This window comes from Aythya marila (assembly GCF_965140915.1).
Source record: "Aythya marila genome assembly, chromosome: 1".
Taxonomy (NCBI): domain Eukaryota; kingdom Metazoa; phylum Chordata; class Aves; order Anseriformes; family Anatidae; genus Aythya; species Aythya marila.
In genome coordinates this window covers 124,629,883-124,651,203 of record NC_139042.1, presented here as the reverse complement: position 1 = coordinate 124,651,203, position 21,321 = coordinate 124,629,883, and the positions used below count along the sequence as shown (strand labels likewise).

The following is a 21,321-nucleotide window of genomic DNA, read 5'->3' as shown; positions in this document are numbered from 1 at the left end:
ACCGCCCTTACCGACTGCCTTCGATTTCAAAGCTAAGGCTGGTTGTATAAGCAAAAACCAAGATGCAGGCATGTGCATCCGCACAGCTGGAACGAGAGGGGCTTTGCATGCACGCGGGCAAGCCCTCTTACTGCATTCTGGTAGCCTTCAAATATGCAGTCACAAAATACTTCCTCAGCAGGGCCTCTCTCAGCAAACAGGCTGGATGGTGCTCTCTTGACGGGCATTTATTTAATACTTCTTATTGTCCATTATGTGCCTCCAAGCATTATTTACTGTACAGCATCCAAACCCGGCACTGAATACAGATGTAATAATCTCCCCCGTGGGTTTCTCTGTATTGCTAATCGCCGCTGCACCCAAGCATTTTAAAAATATCCATAACAATGTCCCTGCAACATCTTTACAAGCTAATGGCTCCCTATGCTTTTGTTCCACACCCTCTTCCCAGCGGTACTGTACCACTGCAGGGCATTCTTACTTATCCTGGACACAGCACTGCTCTTGGTGCCTCTTGCTCCAGCGCCAGCTCCACTGGCACACAGCACTCCGTTGCACAATATAAGCATGCCTCCTGTCTCCAGTTGTCGTTCATTTTTTCATCCGTGCTTCTCCTCATCCTACCTCTTTGTCTTGACCCTCGCTCAGAGCCTCCACCCTGCCAGCAGTGATCCTTGGATGCTTTTCTTCCCTGCTACTTTCTGTTTTCCCTACGTGGAACAGAGGATTGAAAAAGCTATGGCTAACATTTGCAAAAATATATATATATATATTTTGGGTCACCAGTCTGAAACATTTCAGCATATTGAGTATGTCACAGAGGTGTTACACTGACAAGAATACACTTTTGATCCCAAGCACAGGTGTAAGCATTAACTACTCTAAGAAGTGTCTCACCAAGGAGAGCTCTGGAAGACAAGAAGTAATATTATTACTGCTGTTGAGGTAGTCGTGTCTGCAATTGTCACTGCTGTTTCAAACTGTCACCTTAGGAGCTCGACAGCCTTGCATCCCAAGCCGATAATGAGTGTGATCCTTAGAGGCCAAAGTGATAATTCAAGAAGGGAGGAAGATCTTGTCAAAATCCCTGCTTTGTGGACACTAAACACAAATATCCAAATCACTAAGGTAGCCTGATGTCACCTGGGGAAAAGCTGCTGTGGAAGCTACAAAATGAGACGAACAATGGCTGTTATTGCTTCAACATCTCCATATTCCATCCAAATAATCTTCTTGTATCAGTAGCAGCAGGCAGCCTGGTGACCCCAAGTTTATTTAAACACAAAGCCAAGTCCCAGGAAGTATTCACGTCATCATCTTCCATAACTAAGTCAGTGCCTGAGATCAAAATTTTAGTTTAAACAAATTTCATTATCAAGATGTTAGCGTCCCTATTTACTTCGGGGGACAGGCAGACACCCCAAGACCTCATGAAAATTTTAGTAGGTTTAGCGCTGTTTCCAGAAGTTGCTGAAAGGTGGTGGCCTGTCTCCTGTGATGCCTGCAATCTTAGTTTATGAAATGACATCAGGGATGTGATTCAAAAGAGAAACAAGACTGGAAGCAGGGTAACAATTTGCATTTTGTGTAATCCTGACTTCTGAGGTCTTCATTGTGGACAAGAAGCAGCATCTCCAGTAATGAGGCTGAGCTTTTCAGTGAAAGGGAGTCCAGTGAGGTGGTTAAGGTGCTGCAGCCCGTGGCATGAAAGGGGAGGCTGAAGGAACTGATTCTGTCTGTCTGGAGAAGAGAAAGGTTAAGGGGGAACTAATTGCTCTCTTCAGCTTTTTGTTTGGTTGTTTTATTGGGGGGAAGTGGGACTGAGGAGGTTATAGCAAAGTCAGAGCCAAGATCTTCTGCCAAGATGGACAGCGAAATGGTTTAAAAATTTGCAAGAAGGAAAATTCTAACTAGATAAAGGACAAACCTCCTCCCTGAGAGTGTTTCAGCATGGGCACAGGTGCCCAGAGGGGCTGGGGAATCTCCCCTTGGAGATATACCCCTGATATACCCCTGGGGTCAGCCCTGCTTCACGGAGGAGCTTGGTGTGGAGATGCCCAGACAGCCCTTGCCATCTCAATCCTTCTGTGAAACTGTGGTTCTAAAAATACGCAGAGCCCCAATTCCCCTTTGACAGTACAGACACACAGCACGTAGTAATATCCTTGATGAGAAGAATAATCAAGCAAGCCCTCTCGCCTGTGCTAGGCCTGGGGAAAGGCTTTCTGTCACACAGACCCCACCTAGGGCCACACCAGATGGCGTCTCTTGGCGTGTTCTCCAGAGCTCATACAAATGATACTTGTGAGCTGCTGTTTATTGGTAAATGGAACACCAAAAAGGTAATAAACTTCATTGCCTCGTCTAAACAACCTCCCAGCTATGGCTGTCCCACGGTGGAGATGGCGTGGTGACACCAAATGGAGCAATGACCTGCCTCAGCTTCCCATTTCATCAAGCTAATTGGCCCTGGGCTGCAGCTCAGGGAGCTGATAGCTGTGGAGGTTCATTTTATTCATCTGGGGTTCTGGCAACCTCTAGAAGTGAGGAGGTGCAGAATGGCGAGGGTGGCAGCCTCACCCATCGCCCCAGTTCAGCTGTCTCACTGAGGCATAAAATGCTCCGGTGAGCTCTTCTTTGCCCAGCAAAGCAAGCTTCAGGATATCCTCCTGTGCTACATGCCTGCATTTAGTCTTCCAGCCACAGAACCGACCACTCTTCTTCACCTGTAAGGTGCTGAGCACATTATAGGAGCTACCCAGCACCCAGTTTTTTAGAGCTCTTGTCAAATGTTTAACAGAAAAATGTCGCTGACAGCCTCCTGCGTTAAAGACATTGGTTTACGAAGGTTTAATACCACTCCATCGTTCTGGAGAGAGACAAAAAAAAAAACAAAAAACAAAAACAAAAACACAGAGAAATTCAGTTGCTACCCATCATTAAGGCTTCCCTGTGTACCCCACAACAACCCTCATTCACTGACATTTCCACTTCCAGCTCCTTGATGGGCACGCACACCTATTTACCCCTGAAAGAGCGATTCTGCAGGCTTGGGGGGGGGGGTAGTGTTAAATTATCCCTTTAACAGCTAGACACTGCTCCAAAAGCGACATCTAAACAGAATATGGTTTGGGAGTTAAAGGAAAACCCACCCCAGAAATGTTTCCCTTTACATGGGTGTATATATATATACACACACACACACCTATACATTTCTGTTACAAAGGGACCATAACCAAATCTCCGAGGCAAAGGGAATGCGATATATATCTCATGATGTGCTGGCTGTTTAAACGTGCAGTGCAGGCTACCTGGGGGATTTCACTTCCCCGTGAAAATGGAGCTTTCCAGCGGCCGTGCCCGAACTACAGCTCCCAGAAGGCGATGCAGAGGGCTCGGGGTGTGCGCTGAGGAGGCTTGCAGGAGCTGAGCACGCAGAGGGGCTGCTGACTGCTTTTTCTCTCCCAAAAACCTGCAGTTGCAGCTTACCAGCACTAGGTGTCAAGTGGGCAGCTGGCCTGCCCGGGGGTCTGGTGCATCAGTGCAGGACACGGTTAAAACCCCTGCCCAGCAGTTCTTCGTGCAGTGTGGTTTGGGGGGGGTTTGGCACCCTCCCACCTGCCCTTCCCTCGATATTCCCCTGTGAAAGGAGCAGGGGAGGGGTGCCTGAGCCTCGCCTTTCTCTTGCCAATCCCTTCTGCTTGCTTCAGTTACCTTTCTGCATGATCCTCCTCTGCTCTGATAGCAAAATGTTCCCATTCCCCAGATAGTGACATAAGAGAGAGAAACATCAGGCCAAGCCAGGCATCTGAGGTGTGAAATACATTTTAATTGAGTTTAGGGTTCTGTAGTCTGTTGCTCTGCTGAGCAGGGGCTGTCCAGAAGGTAAAGCAGACAGAGGTGAAGGAGAGGGTGAAGGAGTGCAAGAGGGATGGAAACACAGAAGGTCAAGAGAAGCAAATGAGAGCATGTTATTATTTTTTTTTTTTTTTTTATGACTGTGTTTTAATATATCGCCCCACGGTACTATGCGCTGACCCACAAGACCTCACAGAGCCCGGAGACTGACAGCACACACACAGACAGCCAGTGACGGACAGTGGTGCACTTCAACACCAAGCTGCTGGCAAGCACAGCTCAACACAGCACAGCACTCGGAGTGGAAGGGAGAGACGCTTGGGTCCCACCACGGCTCAGCACAAACACGCCTGGGGCACGATGACGCTGTAGGCCAGTACACGCACACCTACACACATGCACGATGAGAGCGAGCCACTGGCGACACTCGTCCAAACACAGCTACAGGTGCGACACTTGTCCAAAGACACCAGCCGACGCACGTATGTTCACGGCACATACTTTGGTGTACAACGTAAGCGCACTGGGCAGCACGCTCCCATAGTCTAATATGTGAACAGAGTGACTCGGACATGGCCCCGCACAAAAATAAAGGACACAAAATGCCTAGATCCAGAAATGCTTATGACCCCAAAGCAAGGGACAAGGTGCAGACCTCTCTTTCAACCTTCACCTGGGTACATCTAGCCAGGGATACCTGAACTCATGCGGCTCTGAGGTGAGAGGAAACCAGGTGACAGAGGGGGAAGAAAGAGCAAAAAAGGAAGCGGTGGAGGGAAGGGGGATTCAGAGTCTGTGATGTGGGAAAGAGCAGCAGGGTGGCTGTGCCCTGGGGACAATGTTCAAAGAACACTTGGGTTGCGAAAATTGTGTCCAGCAAAACGTGCTTCATCACCAAGCTCTTCCTCAATCCTGCAGGAGAGAGAGACAGCAAACATCAGGCCCTTGCTGTGAGGGAGCATCAGAGGCACCAGAGTGTCTGAGGGGTGGAGTGCATCAGCCAGGAAGCTGAAATGGGGCAGAGGAGCTCTGTTCCCACCAGCTGCTGGGGACGGGGGGAGCACACCACCATGCCAAGGCAGAGGGAAGGAGTCTGCTCCAGAGATCTCCCCAGGTTCCTACTTTCACCTCTGTACCTTGTCTTCTTACCATTTCCCCCACAAGCTCCCCCTCTTGCCCTTGAGCTTCCAGCTTCTCCCACACCAATTAGTTATTCCCCATTCTCTCTTCTGTGTTTCTGTCCCTGCAGCCCCTTACCTCATGAGCTGGTTGTATTTAGCCAGGCGTTCGGACCTGCAGGGAGCACCCGTCTTTATCTGTAAAGCATTTCCCAAAACAAAACACCGTAAGCCACACCTAGGACTTGCACCAGTTTCCCCATGGGGGGAGCAGGGGATGCTGTCTTCACACCTCATTTTCCTCCAAGCCTGCGCACAGCCTGGGTTTCACCTACCTGCCCAGTGCACAGTCCTACAACCAGGTCAGCAATGAAAGTGTCTTCAGTCTCCCCAGACCGGTGACTCACCATCACACCCCAGCCATTCTCCTGGGCCAACTTGCAGCTGCAAGGAACAAGAAAGGCAATCAGTAGCTCCCACTCCTCTACCCACCACCTGCGTAGGGGGAGATCCAGGCACCCTCTCCTCCCACCCTCAGCATCCTCGCTGCTAGAGACACAGGTCTATTCATCCAACAAATAGCATGACACCCTGCTGCGGTTCTCCACCAGCCCTTTGACAGAACAGCAGTGGCAGCAGGGTGGACTCACGCTTGGATGGCCTCCGTGACGGATCCAATCTGGTTGACTTTGAGCAGGAGGCAGTTGCAGGCCTTCTCTTCAACAGCTCGCTCAATGCGCTTGGGGTTTGTCACCGTCAGGTCGTCTCCCACTATCTGAATCCCAACATTGGCTGTGAACTTGGACCAGGCCTCCCAGTCATCTTGGTCAAAGGGATCCTCAATGGACACCACTGAAGGGACAACAGAAGAGACAAGAGTCAAAACTCACCTCTCTTCCCATCCCCAGAACATGAAAGGGATGCACCTGTTACGTATGCAACACCAGTGCTGATTCCCTACTGCCAAGCAGAGCAGCTCACCTGGATAATCACGTACAAAGCTTTGGTAAAGGTCACCGAGCTCATCTGCAGAAATGTAGCGGCTTGGGTCATCTGGGGACTTGAAGTCCAGGTCATATTTGCCATCCCGGTAGAACTCAGAGGCTGCCACATCCATACCGATGACAATTTTGTCTGTGTAGCCAGCCTTGTCGATAGCTTCCTTGAGGAGCTCCAGAGCTGGAAGGAGGAGAGTTGCATTCAGGAGAGTCAGCTCACGCAGAGAGCTCTGACTTCCAGTAGGAACCTCCCCTAGGAAGATCCTGAGAGCCAGATAACAATGACGGTCTGATGGTGTGATGGGAGAGGGAGAAAGGAGCCCAGAGCACAGCATGAACATGCCACGGGGCTGTGGATGCTGCATCCAAAGGGATGAGCAAGAATTAAAATACAATACCACAGCTCAGTGACAAGTCACGGAGAAGCCTTGGGAAGGTCTGCACATGTATGAAAGATTTGTATGGAGAGTCTGTGAACAGATCAAGGTCACCCCAAGGAGGAGGAGCTTAGAAGCCATCCCCTAACACAGGAGGAGGTCCATGTCCTCAAGGCATCGTACTTTGAACCAATGTTTGGGGAATGCTGTGAGCTGGGTGTAGAAAGGCCTTGGCCACAGCACTGCAGGCAGGGGTACCCCACCACTGTGTGGCTCTCACCTTCACTGTTTTCCAGGATGTTGGGGGCAAAGCCTCCCTCATCACCCACATTGGTAGCATCCTTGCCGTATTTCTCCTTGATGACACTCTTGAGGTTGTGATAGACTTCAGCCCCAATGCGCATGGCATCACGGAAACTTTCAGCTCCCACAGGCAGGATCATGAACTCCTGCATGGCCAACTTGTTGCCTGCATGGGAGCCTCCATTGATCACATTGAAAGCCTGGAAGAGCCCAGAAGAGAATCAGAGCTGAAGCAACCCATCTTTGTACCACCTGGCAAGGTTCTTAGATGGGTAACTACGTCCATTCATAGCATACCATACCCCACAGAATAACACAACACATCAGCTGCAGAGCATCAGACCACAGACACATACAGCCCAGGATCCTCCTTCTAACAGTGGCTCAAAGCAAACGACCAGAGAGGACTTTCCCACCAGTTTCCCTCTAGGAGCTCTCCCAAGCTGTATGTGTCTATCTGTGCATTCGGCAATACTACATCAGCCTCTCATTCTCCTTGAGCCCAACGAAAAAATTAGCATCTATAATACCCTTTGTGAAGGAGCTTCACAGGGCAGCTACCCTTGTCTTGAACTGTGCCCCAGAGGGTTCACATGATGCCCCTCTGGTTCTTGCGCTAAGAGGGAGTGGTTGATCCTCAATCAACCTCCACCACAACATCTGTGTCCTCCTCAGCCCCTCTTTCCATATTGAAACCTCCTAGTTTACATAGTCCTTCCCTTTACGAAAGCTGGTCCACATCTTTGATCTCTCTCTTATCCTTTCCTGAGCCTTTTTCAGTTCCCCTCTCCCCTTGGGGTGATGGGGAGGGCAGAACTTTATGCACCACTCCAGGAACAGGCATTTTGTTCTTGAGTCCTTCCCTGACAAATCTCAGGCTTTAGCTTGCTTTCCTGACAACACATTCAGCTGATGTTTCAGTCCTGTATCCCTTCCTTCTCTACCTCCCAACACATTCTTAGAAGTTTCTTTAGAAGTTTCTGAATGGGGATGCCAAGGACAGAGTCTTACTGGCACAGGAAGGATGAGATCAGAGTTGCCAGCCAGGTCAGCAATATGCCGATACAGGGGGACATCCTTCTCTGCAGCTCCTGCCTTGCACACAGCCAGCGAAACTCCCAGGATAGCATTGGCACCAAACTTGGCTGTGGGCAAAAATTAGGAGTTAAGCTTCTCTAGTGCCTCCCTCCTGCCCCACAGGTCCCCTTGCCAGGCCAGCCTTGGTCTCGCCCACTCCAACCCTCCCTCCGCCCGCCTGTGCTCTTTGATTCCCAGACCAAAACAAATAAAAAAATTACATTTGTTCTCTGTGCCATCCATCTCAAGCATCAGATTGTCGATCTTCTCTTGATCTACAACAGAGAGGCCCTGCAAGAAAGAAGGAGCTCCTGAGAAGGGGAGGTTGGGAAGAGTTGTTGACTCTCCTCTGTGAGGAAGGAGATGTTGATGCAGAAGCTGGGGGGACATGGACTTTTTTTTTTTGGCTTGTGGGGGAATATATACACACAAAGCTCTGGATATCAGTGCCTTGGCACGTAGTCAGATTAGGTAACCAGTATGATGTTACTGCAGTGCGCTGTAGGTGCACCTGCGTTGGATGAAGGATCGGCAGCAGCCCAGGCGAGGCCACACAGAGATCAGCACACAGGACTCACTTGAGGATTTACCCAGCCTTTTGGCAGCTTCCAGGGAGCTTTGTGGTGCTATGGCTACACAGAAGCTCGGCAAAACAGTACATGCTCAACCCCAAGCAAGCGAATGTAAACTGGAGGGAGCCGTGCCCGGGAAGGAGGTGAAGAGCAGGGTGAGGCCCGACGTGGGGAGCCCTCCACCAGGCCACACATTTCTCAGGGCTGAGGGGAGCTGGGCTCTCAGCCAGACCCCTCGCAGGCTGCACGGGGTGCAATGTGTGGCATTAGCTCAGCTCTCTTCAGAGCAGGCTGCAGGTCTTTGCTTGTGAAGGGCTTACGGATGTGACACCACCCAGCGCCCTGCAGGGCCGCAGGCCGTGCAGGGGGTGCTGCCGGATTGCCCACCACACCGTGAGTGCTGCAGGAGAAGAAGGTGGGACAGAAAGGGTGTGAGGCTGCAGACGTGTGGGTGGTAGTAGGTGCTTGAGGAGGAGCACATCTGGAAGAGGGAGAGAGCTCTACGGGGAGCGCCAAGGGCGTTAGTTAGGCCGTACAGATGCTGCAGTGGACCAGGTAGGGTTAAATCCTTTCTGCTCAGAGAAAAGATCCCTGCGGACACATACAAGCATGGAGGGCAGGAGGGGTGTGCCCGGGTTCACAGAGAGCATCACTGTGTCTGTCAACCCAGTGAGATGAAGAGAGGCAGAAACAGAGATCAGGTGGAAAGAGACGGAACAGAGTAAGCGTTCAACAAGGGAGAACAAAGAGAAATCCTTACAGAGCCCACGAGAGCTGGGGCGACAGTGCTGTTGATATGATCCACGGCCTGCAGGACCCCTAAAGAAAGGAATAGACAGAGAAAGAAAGAGAGAGAGAGAGGGTGAGGCAAAGAAGAGAATGGAGAGAGGGAGGGAGAGGACCAGTAGAGAGTCTGAGAGAGGGAGACAGCGAGGGGAGGATCAAGGCCTGATCTTTCAGTGACACTAAGCCTGTGCCTCCAAGGTCCCATGGAGGTCACATTACGTTAGCGGATGAGCAGTACCCTCTGGTGGAGCCCCACGAGCAGGCAGCCCCGGACACAGGGTGCAGAGCAGGCACCTCCCCACCTTTTCCAAGGAAACGGGACTTGTCGTTGTCTCGTAGCTCCAGCGCTTCATAGATACCAGTGGAGGCACCGCTGGGGACCGCTGCTCGAAACATGCCTGAGGGAGGGCAAAACATTTGTGTGAGCAGAGCAGAGGATGAAGAGAGAAAGCTCTCATGCATTCTGCTTCTGGCAAAAAGACACAGCAACCATGTATGCCAACAGCCCCACTGGCTGCATATGGCTGGTCTTGTCAGAGGTGGAACACCAACATAACAGAAAGAAATCCACCCCGAGTTTCCAGACTGGGAAACCTGGATCTCAGCCACTAAGAGGTCTGTGCTGTTCACAGAACTACAAATAACACGCAGAAATCTGGCTTTTCAGCCCTCGTCCTGGTGCCCCTACCTGCCCCCTTCCGGAGGCAGACTGACACACAGCTGCCAGACTGGGGCTGGATTTTTACCTCAGTGAAGAAAGAAGAGACTAGTTGGATGCCACACAGCCTCCTCACACCTCTCAGCCCACCTTAGCTTTTGGCCCAGGGCAGTTGCAGCTCTTCCATTTGAGACACATATATGCCTGCACAGAGATCTCAGGGACAAACCTTGCCCCAACGCCATGAGCGTGGCCATGGATGTACTTCCAAACTTGTAACGTATCCCAGGAGCAAAAGCACAGCTACAGGAGGGCATTGCGTGGATAGAACATTAATATATATATAATTATGTCTACGCTAATGAAGCTAACAACCCCTGCTACTATCAGACACCTGGGCCAAGCCATCCACACGGCACTCAGCTGCATGTGTCTCACAGAGTCACAAGCAGGCACCAGATTTGCCTCTTTCCTGGGATGCTGTCTGCTGGGAGCTCACTGATCCCACCTGCTCTTGGCCGAGACTGCTGTGCAGACCCAGCCCCTCTGGCATGGGCAGGACTTACCTGCACCTCTCGTCCTCACCTACGTACCTTTGTGTGTGTACAAGTCCACCTCAACAGTGGGGTTCCCACGGGAATCCAGGATCTCTCGGGCATGGATCCTCTCGACCGCCATGGTGACTCTGTGAGCAGGAGAGAAGACATGCTGAGCTCTGAGAGGCCTCAGACTGCACTCAGGACCTGGTGCTCACCCTCCTAATGTCTGGGCAGCAAGAAGGATGCTCTGGGAAGAGCTCTCTTAGGGGCCGGAGCTCAAACTCCAAGCAAATTTAGGCTGGAGGGGAGATGTGAAAAATGCAGTCCAGAGCCCAGAATATGTGAAACTGCCCGTATTTTGTCCAGGAGCTGATGCTCCGTTTCAGTCCACCCAGACAGCAAACAGGGAGCACCCCACACCTGCCCTGTGCAGCAGGTATGTGCCGCCCTTCCCAGGGCTTACAGTGGGAGTCAGGGCAGCAGGCACAAAATACCACAGAAGCCCGGGCAGCAGAGTGGGAGGGCTGAGCTGGCACAGCCCCAGCCTGGTGCCGGGGCTCCCAGCACCTCACTTTTCCCCACGGGGGGTGAGGAGCATCCCCAGTGGGCCCAGGGGAGCCCATGCTGTGCCTCTGCCTCTCCTCACCCCTCCGCAGAGCGAGGGGAGCTGCCCCAGGAAGGCGCCATCCCCTGGCAGCCTGGGCAGCCATTTTGCGTGCTGACACAGAGGAGGAACAGCTCTGAGGGCAGAGGGAGGGAAACATGGCTGGCTCAGGTGCTGGGGCTGCCCAAAGCTCATGGCCCCACCGTGCCTGACAGGATGGAGGAGGTGTCTCCGTCTGACAGGGGTGGGGGGGTGAGGGTGAGGGAATCTGACATTTTGGATGCACTCATTGAAGCCCGAGGAGGAAAACATGCTCGTGGGTGAGGATGGCCACTTGGGAGAGCTTCTTTTGCTGGAATTTGCGCTCTAGGGTCTCCAGAATAGCTCTGTCCACCCCATCCCACCTTCCTATTCCCCCCAGACCGGCCTTGCACGTCTCCCCACGTCCCCCAGCTAGCTGCAGGGCTGTGCAATGTCAGGGAGCAGGATCCTGCCAAATGTCTGCCACTGCCACCCCCTGCCTTCACCAGGTTTTCTCCCCCTGGCACCCCCAGACAATTCATTTAAAACCAAGTGGAGCTGGAACCACATGAACTCAGTGCAGGGGGGGCAAGCCTGGGGCATCAGGTGTTTTGTTTTTTTTTTAAATCTCAGCCAGAATCATGCCTCGGTCTGTGTGCGTGGGGTATGGCCAGCACGGGAGCTTAGCCCATGCACGTGTGTTGGGGCTGCTGCAAAAGGGCATCGTGGCAGGGAGAGGGGCTAAGAAACAGGATGGGGAAGGCAGGGGCAGCTCCTGATCCCTCTGCATCTGGTGCATGGAAATCAGAGGGCTGTAAGGAAATCACCCTGCTTTGAAGTTTCACCCAAAGCTTGCAGTGCTGGGGAGTTTTGTTGGGGGAAACCAGGACTCTCTGAAGCCTGCGCGGGGGCCCTTCACGGTGTCCATCTGGGCTGGGATCCCCTCAGCCGTGCTGGCAGCGCTCCTCACGCCATCTGGCACACACCACAGGAGCTTCCTCCAGAGCCGTGCCTGCGCAGCTGCGAGCTGCCTTCGCAGCAGTGCCCTGGCTGTGCCCCAGCAGCCTCCGCAGGGGAGGGAGGACCAGCACCCTGCTAAAGTGAGTTTTGGCACAGCGGGGGCCTGACGACAAGACCTGTGTCAGATGCTGTGCCCCTGTTTGTGTGATGATGTTTCCCCTGTCACATCCCTCTGCCTGCATCCCCCTGCTCTATTTTGGGGCAGCTCCAAGGAAGCCAAATGACAACCTTGCTAGCCCCACTCCATCACTCGCTGCATCTCTTCTTCCCCCTCCATTCTCTATACCCTTTTCTCCACTTCTGCTGCCTCCCCTTGTCCCCCCTGCTGTTTGCCCTCTGTGGAACAGTGCACAGAGCCACCCGAAAATCCCTGACATCAGCTGCACTGCCCTGAAAGGAGGTCAGAGGCGGATAAGCTGGGATAAGGGATTGGGACAGAGCCATAGCCGGGAACCCGTTGACACAGTGAGGAGGCGAGGGCAGCCTCCCTCGAGCAGAGGGCACCCTGGCATTGCTCTGCTGCACCGTGGGCGCTGCTTCGTGGAAGCCCCCTTCCCTGCTGAGCGGGCCAGCACTGCACCTCTGCCCCAAGCCACCAGCACCACCAGCCCTGCCTGCTGGGGCCCCTGGTGCTGCTGCTGCGGTTCCCCCAGGCTGGGCACTGCTGCCAGGAAGCCCGCACTGCTGCAGTGTCGTGGCTGATGCAGCTCCCTCCTGCTCGCCTGTCACCTCCTCTCCCGGCTGCCCCCCCTCCCTCCGTGCGGTGTGGGGTTGGGATGAGAGGAAAACGTTTCCCCTCCTCCCTCCTTCTCCCAGGAAGACCAAGGGCTGTGCTCTTGTGTTGGTATCAGCACCTCGGGAGGCTGGGGGGAGTCTGCTCTCAGCCGGGGTCCTTTCCCCCAGCGGTACCCAAACTGAGCTCTGCCTCTCCCCACTGCCAGCCCCTTCCCCCAGGGGAAAAGCTCCATCCCACAGCATCTCCCTGCAGTGCCCTTGGGAGCACCACCTGTGTTTGCTGGTTGTGGTGTGTCCCCCCCCCAACCCCCTTTCCCCTCGAATTTGCCCAGATTCGCATCTGAAACGGTCCTGAAACGATAGGGAAGGAGGGAGCACCTGAAATTAAAATACGAGAGCAAAGTGAGAAGGGTGGGGGGTGAGGAGAAATCGGTGGGAGGAGCAGGGGGGAGGAAGCGAGGGGAGTTTTGCTCAGCCGTGGTCCTCCCCTGCAGGGACCCGGGTCCCTGTGGGGTTTGGGGGGCACGGGGTGCATGCAGCTGGCCACGGGGAGACACTTACCTCCCGAGGGCAGGGGTGAACGAGAAACTGAGACGGTGCTGGCAGGGAGGATGGAGCCGAGGAGGGCTGCGGGACCTCAAGGGGAGATGCTGTGTCCTCTGAGCCAACAGCGGCGGCAGCAGCAGGATGGAGCCGCCCCTAATAGGGCCGGGACGGCAGCATGTGACCCGGAGCTGCGATGAGTCAGGATTCGGCACAGCTTTGCAAACAGCACGTAGGGGATGGAGAGGGAAAGGGAGGGAGGCAGGCAGGGCGCAGACACAGACAGACGAGGGTGAGGGAGCCGGGGAAGAGGAGTGGGTGGGCAGGATAAACAGTGCCAGGCGCTCCGGTCTCATTAATTATTTTTATTCAAATCAGGAGATCTTGTGGGATTTTTGGAGCCATAAAGCAAAACAGACAACTTGTAACTCTCCCCTTTTCCCTCTTGGGCCCGCTTAGCATACATGCATGCAGTGACTGCAAAAACACTGCAGTAACTCAGGGCAGCGCCCGGGACCAGGGCGGGTAACCCTGCTCCCTTCGCCAGGGGCAAAACGAGGTGAAGGTAGCGCTGACACCTGCAGCTCTTGCTTTGCCAGCCACACACGTGGGGGAAGGCATCTCCAAATCTTCACAGGAGATGGGTATTAAAACCTGGGGTCACTCAGTCATATCACCCTGGAGAGATCCCTCTGTTTCCTGAAGAAGGAAAAGAGATGTTAAATGCCTGACTTCTTTTTCCCTTTCACCTCTCCCTTGGTGCTATTGGGGCCAGGAATGCCAAGCAGGTTGTGAAGCCCACTCTGTTGCAGGCTCCTCTGCCCTTGGGACTGACCTCCCTCAGCCCTTTCATCACGTAATCTAGAGGAGTGGCTTACCAGCATGTCTGATCCTCTGTCTTTACACACTTCTTACTCCCCACCCCCTGCCCTGTGCTGTTCTTACCTTCTCCTCTTCCTGCCTTTTCTGGCGGATTTCGTTTGCCTCTGCACGCTCATCTTGCTCGAACAATTCCTTGTCGAGGCGTTCCAGGCGCGGCAGCAGGACCAGGACCTCCAGCCGGTAATTGGGTTCGTCAGAGCATGGATTGTCCAGCAGCACCAGCGCCTTCAGCATGGGGAGCACCTGCAGTTTTGCCACTTCCTCGAAGGCGCTGATCCCATTGTTCCTGAAGAAAAGGCAGCACAGTGTGCAGTAGAGATATATGTAAGTAGAAAGGTCTCTTCAGAGCAGTAAGCTGACAAGACAAAGCAAAACTTAGCAGCGTGATACTCTGATCTAAGATCTAGATCTGTCTGGAGCTCCCCAAAGCGGGGGACAAATCCAGCATCTCTGGATTTCTCTGTGCCCAAACAGAATTGTCTGATACTGCCATTTCCCTTTATAGCAAATGCCTGGAAGTAAAGGGCACTTGTGCTCAGGGCCAGTACACGAAGGAAAAGTTATGATGTGGGATCAGAGAGTGACTGGAGAGGTAGAGCTTTTCTGAGAAGCCTGAAAGAGTCCTGGCTGTTACGGTGCTAGACAGCTGAGCCCTGAACGCTAGCTAAAGGCTGTGAAGATCAACCCATTCAGCTTCCAGAGAAAACAGAAAACCCTAAGGACCTAAACGGGAGAACAGCCTGATGAAGGGGGCTCCAGCCCTGACACAAAGCAAGGAGGACCCACCGTAGGTTGAGGTACTGCAGGCACTTCATGCTGCTACAGAATCCATCCAGGGCTTCGAGCTGGTTGTCCCGCAGGTGCAGGGTTGTCAGCTGCTCCAGCGCCTCCAGGCCCTCAAGGCTCCTCAGGGCGTTCTGGGCCTCAGCAGGGAGACAGGAAAACAGCAGGAAAAAGAGGGCCACACAGGAGAGGGAACAGCAGTTATTTCTGGCCTGTCAAGCTCTTTCTAGCCTTCAGGCTCCCTACCACTCCTGAGCAGCCTTCTCTGAAGCTGGGCATCACACATACATAACAAAGGAGGGAAGAAAAAAAAATGCACTGGAAATTTTAGGGATAGAGGATGAAATACCTTGAGAATTTGACTGCAGCTCTAGGCATGCACCTCTGTTTAGGATCTTTGCTGCTTGTTAGACTCACAGAAAGTGAGATGGGAAGGGACCTCTGGAGGTCTCTGTCCAACACCCTGCTTAGAATCAGGCTAACTCCAAGGCTGTGTGAGGTTGCTCAGGGCCTTGCTCGAATGAGGTCTAAGTATTCAGGTTCAGGGACCAAGTTTGCTGTAAAAGAGTTTCCCATACCATCTCTTGGTGATTAAGACAAAAAACACCCCAGATGAGACCTTTTTTTCCCAACACAGCTTCTGTTTATGCTGGTAGAGACATGCCATGATTCAGATTTACCAGGGCATGTAGCACTGAGTCACCTGCTCTACTGCCAGCACAGCACCCCCATCCATGGCAGTGCCTAATCTGAGCCCCTACGGCCTCAGGGAGCAACTGCATGGAAAGCAAGGACCTGAGCACAGCACAAGTGTATTTAAGGTGTGAATCAGCAGCCCCTCTCAGTTCCAAAATCTCCTGCCAAGAAGTCTCTCCTTCTAATCCTCTAGAATGAGAGGCAGGCTGCACAATCCTGGCAGAGGATCTAGGGGCTGTTGGTTGATTTAAGTGTTTCTTACTATAATATTTATTAGCTGTCCAAAAGAACAGCTTCTTGCAACAAATCTGACAATTTTATGGCAGGAAGTATTTGTCTTCCCAGTTTAAAATTCCCCACCATTGACTTCATTCACTTCACTGTGCTCTGCGTTATGAGATAGGGAAACACAAAGTTCTTAATTTCAGCAATAGTTTCAGTGCACATTTTTGGCTGGAAAAGACCACTAGAGGCCTCCTGCCCAGCCCCGGGCCAGCAGCAGTGCTAGCATCAAAGCTGGATCAGGATGCTCATGGTGTTGGGCAGCCAAATTTGGGAAATCCTTGGCAATTACATCATCCCCGCCACATACTCCAGCCCAGAGCTGAGCAGACTTCACTTGCAACTGTGGCTTAGGGCTGCAGTCTCTAAGGATGCAGATACGGGAACAGGAGACAGGGAGAGAGGTACCACCTGTCTTGGGAGAGTTCATTTTCTCCATAGTGGCTGGAATGGTGCCGTGTTTAAGATTTAGGAGGAAAATAATGTTGATAACACACTGATGTTTTAGTTGTTGCTGAGCAGTGCTTGCAGAGTCAAGGACTTTTTAATGTCTCCTACTGCCCTGCTAATGAGGAGCTGGGGGTGCACAAGAAGCAGGGACACAACCAGGATAGTTGACCCAAACTGGCCAAGGGGATATTCCATACCACGTCTTCCCTTCCCTTCCCTTCCCTTCCCTTCCCTTCCCTTCCCTTCCCTTCCCTTCCCTTCCCTTCCCTTCCCTTCCCTTCCCTTCCCTTCCCTTCCCTTCCCTTCCCTTCCCTTCCCTTCCCTTCCCTTCCCTTCCCTTCCCTCTTTATCTCAGCCCACAAGTTTAAATCTTTTTCTCACAATTTTCTCCCCCGGTCCTACAGAGAGGGGGAGTGAGTGAACAGCTGTGTGGTGCTTATCTGCCTGCTGGGCTAAACCACAACAGTGCCACTGTGCTCTGTGCCTTTCTCACACCCAGGCAGTGATATGGTCCATGCCCACGTTCAATCAAAGCGGCACAGTCTGAACTGGTGGGATGGGAGAACACTGTGGGACAGGGTCACTTTGGGAAACGACATTTTGTACAAAAGGAGGACTTCAGTGGAAATTGGACAAGGGAGACTCTGGACCTGCTGGGCCAAGTAAAGAGGATAATTTGATGCGAGAAGACGGAAAGACTGATATTTAGTGAAGGTAGTGTGAACAAATTAAAAAAAGCCAGGGTGGATTTGTAAATTTCACTTCAGAGGAAATCAGGAGTGTGCGTGGGAATTGGCGTGGGGAGCTCACAGACCACTGGGCTGTGAAATGAATGGCAACCTGCTATCACTCTCGCTTCCTCCGTTACACCAGTGTGAATAGTTTCAAAGGCTCTGGCCCTGCAAGCACTAACAGGACAATGAAGAAGGGATTTTTCCCCCTTTTTTTTCCTTAAATCAAAGAACATTTCAAACGACACCTTTAATTAAATGATCACGTCATCACCTCGCCTAATATACCAGTTCCTCACATGGATGTGATGCCGCCATTTCATAGGGAAAGCTATTATAAGATGTTGCCCATGGCTCCCTCTCCACTTCTTGCGTACCCCGACCTTGCTGTAGCTAGTCTTTGTCACCGCTGCTGGACAATGAAGAGGAAGCAACACAGCCCTGCTGACAGCAGTGATCTGGAAGCTGATGCAGTTTGAAGCACCACACTTCAGCTCCTGGTTTTCCAGCTAGTGCTGTGACTTTGTGAATTCCAAGTTTCATGAGTAACTGCGTCATACATTAACCAAATTTGATTTAGTTCCTTTAAATTGACCTTTGAATTCCTAACGGATGGATGCCTTGAACCCTGTCCTTGCGGCATCAGCTTCAGCTACCTATGGCCCTAGTAATACCAAAATCTTTACACAGGAAGCAAAGCAGTACTGGAAGAGATCCCCCTCCAAAACAGGTTGGTAAGCAGGTGGACATGAGAGACAAATTCAGGCCCACAGGACTCCTGAGACATTAATCAGTTGTTCTAGTTTTAATACTCATGTCTTACAGTTTGCCTGCCCCAGATGTGTAGCTCAGGAATTCCTCAGCCATCTCAGGAAATTTCTTTAAATATAAATGCTGCTTTTCCTTCCCCCCAATCACCCACTAAAGTGACTGTTTTTACTTAGAAATTGCATATTGTATCTAGTGACTTATCCACTTCCTCCCTTCTTCCAGCACCTGTAGCCCTAAGATCTAGTTTTTCACCGGAAAATGGAAGGCAATCTCAGCAAGCAATCTCCTCAGTGCTTTCTGTCAGGGAGTATTGACGAAATGAAACCCTGTAGTTTTTGAAAACCTTTATCATCTTTAATTGCTTTTTCAGAGGTAATGACTCAGGACACCAATCTAGTCTTTGCAAGTTGTAGTGCTGTGTGATATATGGGAGTAAGCTAACATACTTGCTTCACTTGTGTCTCTAGGAGTGAATGTTCCCTGAGGCAATTGTTTATGATATAAGGAAATTGCTTCTTCTATCTTAGTTTCACTGTGATGTTTAATCGGTTTCTTTTCTGGCAGCTGAAGAGATAGATGAATCATATCACTGTGCTGTTGTTAAACTCATATTTGATTAGGCCCATCAGAGAGAAGAAAGAGGCATCACCTCCCCCTGTGCCACCTGGAGCACACTGCTAACCTCTGAGGTCCTGCAGCACATGGAGTGTGACCTTGCCTAACACTGCCAAGAAGAGAAAACTGCTGTCCCTTAGGCAGCTGGGAAGGAAGAACGCAATGCACCGAACATTGCCAACTTCCCTGCTCTCTGCAGAGCAATTAGTGGTCAGCTGCTACTTCTTTTGCACTGTTTGAGCAGACATAATAGAAGGATCTACCCAAAAGGAGAGAGATTTGTTTCTGCAGCTCTCTGAAATCCGTTCCTCTCATGCTGTGAAGACTGAACCGAATGGGCTAGCATGTAAATGATGCTGCTTTGAAGGGGACAGTGTTTCCCCTCCTCCCACTGCCTGAAGATGCCAGGCTTTGCGGCATCTCACTCCCGTTCCCCAAGCTGGCTGCTCCCTTACCAGATAGAGGCTCTTGAGCTTGGGCAGATTGAGCCCTGCAGTGCTCTCTAGCTTGTTTCCTCGCAGCTCCAGGTTATGCAGGCTGAACAGCGCTTGACTCAGGCCCAGCGCTGTCCGGATTTTATTTCCTGAGTGCAGAGGAGGAAGAAACAATGAGAGAGAGTTAATCCCACTCAAACCGAGCTTCCCATGTGCACAAGAGCAAAGAGAGGTGGTCTGTATCACCTTTAAGGCTGAGGTTGGCTAAGCAGGGGTGAGTAATGCCTTCCATATCCTTGATGTGGTTGTGAGCAAAGCTGATGATCTGGAGGTAAGGCAGCTCCTGCATGCGGGCACTGGTAAGCAGATTCCCATCCACCTTCAGCCAAAGCAGGTGGGTTAGGCTGCTCAGTGGAGACAAATCTTGCAGCTTGTTCTCTGACAAGTCCACATACCGCAGGTGAATGAAGCATTCGAGGAGGCTGATGTCTGTCAAGTCCCTATGGGAGAGAGGATGTGAATAAAACACCTCTCATATTCCCTCCCCCCGCTGCCAGCTCCTCACCATGCTGGGAAGGAGGGCTTCCTCCTCTCCCACTTCCCTGCTATCCTAGGAAGCCTTGCGTGAAGGAGGAAAAAGGCAGGCGATAGGGACTGGCCAGATATGCTCTAAACAAGGCTGAATGCCAGGGAGTGGACCTGCGTTCCTGCATAGGGATTACTTCTTCCCATTGAACTGTAGCTGTCAGGAGAGGGAAGAACCAGAACAGAAAAGAGGATAAACCTGGGGGGTGGGTCTGTTAGACAGCAGTGGCAACACCGAGGACTGCGAGTAAGGACTTTCCTAGTGGGAAAAAGCCAGTCTAGTCACCTATAGGGCTGGTCTTTCTGAGGTCTGTTAGCTCTAGGATTATTTGGATGGGGCGGAGGCTCCAAACTGCCCCAAAGCCACCATGGCACCGTACTTACAAGTGCATATTTTAAAGTTTAGCAGTTATCTCGAGCGGGTATTTCTTAAAGTGTCTGTGAGAGGGTACCCTGCTCAGGTGCCCATAGAGACCACAGGGTAGGGCAAGGGATGGGCTCCTCTCACACTGTGGGGACACCAGTATCCCCTCAGACACCAGTGTTGTGTGCAGGCTTGGGGCAGAAGCACAGACTGGAAGCAGGGCAGTGTGGTGAACATGTCCTGGATGCTCCCGCTGCTCGAGGCCAGCCACTGATGGCCAGTGGCTGCGGGGAGGAGGCCTCCTCCTCCTGCGGCACGTCGGGCACTCACTTGTACTTGGCCTCAAACTTGACGTAGGCGTGCGCCAGGCCGTTGCCGGTTTTGCAGAGGAGGGAGAGGCCCTCCTGCAGCATCTCCTCGGTCAGGGGGCACGGGACCAGCTCCTGGGGGACAGAGCACCAGTAAATGGCAGAGGTGAGGCGAGGCGAGGCGAGGCCGGCTGCCCCCGCCAGGTCCAGCACGGGGCCTGCCTCACCTGCTTTTCCTCCTCCTGCTCCGACAGCGCCTCCTCCTCCTCCTCCTTCTCCTCCTGGTCCTCCTCCTCCTCCTCCTCCTCCTCCTGGCGGAGGTGCTCCTCCTCGCCCAGCTCCTCCTCCTCCATCTTTACGCCCCGCTTTCTTCACGGACCCCTGGCCTTGAGCTGCGGCTGCTGCGCTGCCATGGGAGCCGGGGCGGGCCCCGCGCCTCCGCCATAGCAACCGTGCTGACCGACAGCGCCGGGCCTCGGCCCTGATTTTCCCACATTTTCCCGTATTTTCCCGTATTTTCCACACAATCCCAGCGAGTGCATCCTGGAATCAGTACCCTGCTTCCCACGGAGTGCTGCTGTGCCCTGCTGGGCGATGTGAGCTGCCTGTGGCTTCTTTCCTCGCCACCCTTCTGCTAACAGCCCTCCCGCCTGATTCCCGTGGCTCGCCGCCCTAACTGCAGCGCCCTGTCACTTTTAGTAGTAAATCCTGTCTGGAAAGCTCAGGGCACGCCTCAGGCTTCTCTGGAATCACTTTGAGAGCCCCCTCTACACTCCCCAGTGCTCCCAGCCCTTCCTAGCTCAGTGACATCCACAGCTCATAGGAGCGCATTCAGAGAGTCGAAGGGTAATTTTGGAGGCCACTCATCCAGCCCCGGAGTTGTGGTGTGTGATGCTCACCCCATGGGCTGGGGAGCAAGCGCCGGCCGATGGCGCACAGCACCCCCAGAGCCAGGAGCTCTGCTCGCAGCTGATGGCTGCCTGTGTTTTGCAGCGAGTGCCAAAGTCCAAGGCCCTACCCCCTTCCTGCACTTTGTTCCCTCACAGACCCTGGGTAAAGTCCCTGCAGGGTCAGTGCCACGCTGGCTCTGCTGCTCAGTGTGTGCTGCTCGTGTGGTCAACACATGACTGCCAGGCATGAGAGTCTCAGCTCCTGCAGCTCATGCATCAGCTGCTGTTCCTGTTGCAGAGCACTCTTCCGTGCTCAGGACC

General features: G+C 52.7%; 2 protein-coding genes across 3 annotated transcripts; both read right to left on the bottom strand.

Moving 5' to 3' along the window:
• Positions 1–3,775: 3,775 nt before the first annotated feature.
• Positions 3,776–13,313, bottom strand: ENO2 (enolase 2). 2 transcript variants are annotated; one of them, XM_082781947.1, is made up of 12 exons: positions 13,228–13,307; positions 10,341–10,432; positions 9,392–9,487; positions 9,064–9,122; positions 7,953–8,022; positions 7,666–7,799; positions 6,632–6,854; positions 5,958–6,155; positions 5,627–5,828; positions 5,312–5,420; positions 5,116–5,174; positions 3,776–4,770 (listed from the first exon to the last, which is right to left on the bottom strand). In XM_082781947.1, the coding sequence occupies exons 2-12, from the start codon at positions 10,423–10,425 to the stop codon at positions 4,701–4,703; spliced, it is 1,305 nt and encodes a 434-aa protein (XP_082638073.1). In that variant the 5' UTR covers positions 10,426–10,432; positions 13,228–13,307; the 3' UTR covers positions 3,776–4,700. The 2 variants fall into 2 exon arrangements, with proteins under 2 accessions (XP_082638073.1, XP_082638072.1); XM_082781946.1 differs by lacking the exon at positions 9,064–9,122 and having other exon boundaries at positions 13,228–13,313.
• Positions 13,314–13,665: 352 nt separating this feature from the next.
• On the bottom strand, positions 13,666–20,463 carry LRRC23 (leucine rich repeat containing 23; the record flags this gene model as incomplete). Its single annotated transcript, XM_082751505.1, has 7 exons — positions 13,666–13,908; positions 14,155–14,377; positions 14,878–15,014; positions 18,875–19,002; positions 19,100–19,353; positions 20,133–20,245; positions 20,338–20,463. 7 exons carry the CDS (start codon positions 20,461–20,463, stop codon positions 13,870–13,872), a joined length of 1,020 nt encoding a protein of 339 aa, XP_082607631.1. The 3' UTR covers positions 13,666–13,869.
• Between the last annotated feature and the right edge of the window lie 858 nt (positions 20,464–21,321).